General features: G+C 42.1%; 1 protein-coding gene across 1 annotated transcript in view; it reads left to right on the forward strand.

The window, feature by feature from the left end:
• Positions 1-1,282, forward strand: part of LOC104963064 (guanine nucleotide-binding protein G(olf) subunit alpha-like) — a 2,061-nt gene extending 779 nt beyond the window's left edge. The window contains exons 3-5 of the mRNA XM_010791614.1: positions 750-880; positions 969-1,036; positions 1,136-1,282. Of these exons, the coding sequence (XP_010789916.1) occupies positions 750-880; positions 969-1,036; positions 1,136-1,282 (346 nt within the window). The remainder of the gene's footprint in view (positions 1-749; positions 881-968; positions 1,037-1,135) is intronic.
• Positions 1,283-2,215: the final 933 nt, after the last annotated feature.

A 2,215-nucleotide genomic window follows, 5' to 3' on the forward strand; every position in this document is an offset into this window, starting at 1 on the left:
ATGGGGACAGACTCGAACTTGTATGAGAGGGGGGAAGGGGACCCTTCCAATGCATCAAAATAACGCGCCTAGCCAGCAATGTGAGGAAAGCTACAAGTTCAGCGAAATAGGATGGCATTAAATGGTCAACGGGTAAGACACCAAACAGACCAATTAAGGGTGAGGGATTCTGATGGAGCAGATCACATGAGTGACTGACTCCGCCGCTGACAGCCGACACACACACACCGAACATTTCGGAGAAAAGACGGAGGCGCATCACTTCCGTGTTTTAAATTCCTGCTGTGGACCATGCAATTTCTTATTTATTTTACGTTTGTTAATTAAGGGGAATGATTATGTTAAGAGGTGGTTCACCTGTTTATGTTTGGGTCGGATTTTTATGTTGAAATGTGGTTTGGAGTTTAATTGTTGTCACCTGTTGACGGTAAGCCTGGTGGGAGGGGCTATGGGTTAATAAGGGACAGGGTTGGTCCTGGAAGGGGGACTCGGGAAATGTTGCAGAGAAGGCAACAGCTGAACACGTTTACTCTCCGTGAGTGATGGACGGTCTGATTTGGACGTTTTTGTTTGTTTAAGTTGTGCTGGTTCGTTATTTATTTATTTTTGCTGCTGAAAATAAAGTTTTGGAGCTTACCCAACCGACTAGGCCAGTGTTTTCGGACGGACAAATAGAGCCCCGTCACAGTTACCCTATCTGCTCTCTGATTGGCTGTATGTAACTCTCTCTGCTCTCTGATTGGCTGTAGGTTTTTAAAGACCATCTCAGTGATCTTGTTCCTGAACAAACAGGATGTTCTCGCTGACAAGATTCTGGCTGGAAAATCCAAACTGGAGGATTATTTCCCCGAGTACACCACCTACCAAGTGCCTCCTGAATGTACACATATAAATATATAGATGTATATCAACAGATATTTAAATATATACACCAACATGTGGAGATGATGAATATGAATCTGTTGCAGCTGTTCCAGACGCTGATGAAGACCCGCAAGTTACCAGAGCCAAGTTCTTCATCAGAGACGAGTTCCTGGTACGAATACACATTATTGTTATTATTATATTATAGATCGAAGAGTTTATGAAGACATATATCACTGTGATTATTGACGACATCACTTCCGGTCCTCAGAGGATCAGCACCGCCAGTGGAGATGCAAAACATTACTGTTATCCTCACTTCACCTGCGCCATCGACACTGAGAACATCCGCCGCGTCTTCAATGACTGTCGGGACATCATCCAGCGCATGCACCTGCGCCAGTACGAGCTGCTCTGATTGGCTGCTGAGAGTCACCTGGAGTCATGTGACCAGAAGGAGCTAGAGATATTTAAACGTTATACTAAAATCCCTGACATGTAACACAGTGCGTTTAATAATTAGAGATGATTCATCAGGGACAGATCCCGTCTGTCTCCTGCCTTTATTTAGAGTTTGCCAGTCTGAAGCAGGGGATTGTGGGTAGTGTAGTTCTCTCACTGTTTCGTTTGATTATTAAATGTAAGGAGACGCGGTACCAGTTTACATTTCAATTAATTACTTCCATGTCTATGAACATATATAACTTTATATTTATTTTGTTCTCATTATTATTAACATTGTCCCTTTATTCCTTATCATAGAGCGTCCCTTCCCTGATTGGCTGCCATAGCTCTGATGTCATTGACTGTAGTTTTATATTATATCTTAGTTTGATTAAGGAAAATAAATGTTTATATTTGCAGCTCAAAAACGTATATTAAAGAGTTATTATCTCATACATCTATTGTCATGTTTTAACAGAGAACATATTCATATATATGTAATATATTTTTAACTTAAAGGTGGGGTAGGTAATTTTGGAAAAACCAGCTCGAGTGCGCAAGAATAAGAAAATACGCAGCCGGAAAAAATCTGCCACTTCCTCACAGAGCCCCTCCTCCAACACACACGAACGCGCACATGACCAATGAGAGCAGAGATAAGTTTGTGCACAGATGGAAGGCTGACAGGCAGGTAGGCCATCCAGTTACTTTAGCCGGCTCAGATGATTGGTCGTGCTTTTTGCAGTACCAAGGCTTCCACTGATGAGATCTTTAATTAGACCCTCCAGAAAAACGCGGGCTAAAACCCTTGATTATTAAATATGCGGGATTTTATGCGGTGAAATTGCGGGAAGTTGCGAAATATGCGGAAAGTTGCGAAATATGCGGGGGAAAAGATATAATAAAA

Source organism: Notothenia coriiceps, unplaced genomic scaffold, assembly GCF_000735185.1.
Source record: "Notothenia coriiceps isolate Sejong01 unplaced genomic scaffold, NC01 NC01_scaffold00035578, whole genome shotgun sequence".
In the NCBI taxonomy this organism is placed as follows: Eukaryota; Metazoa; Chordata; class Actinopteri; order Perciformes; family Nototheniidae; genus Notothenia; species Notothenia coriiceps.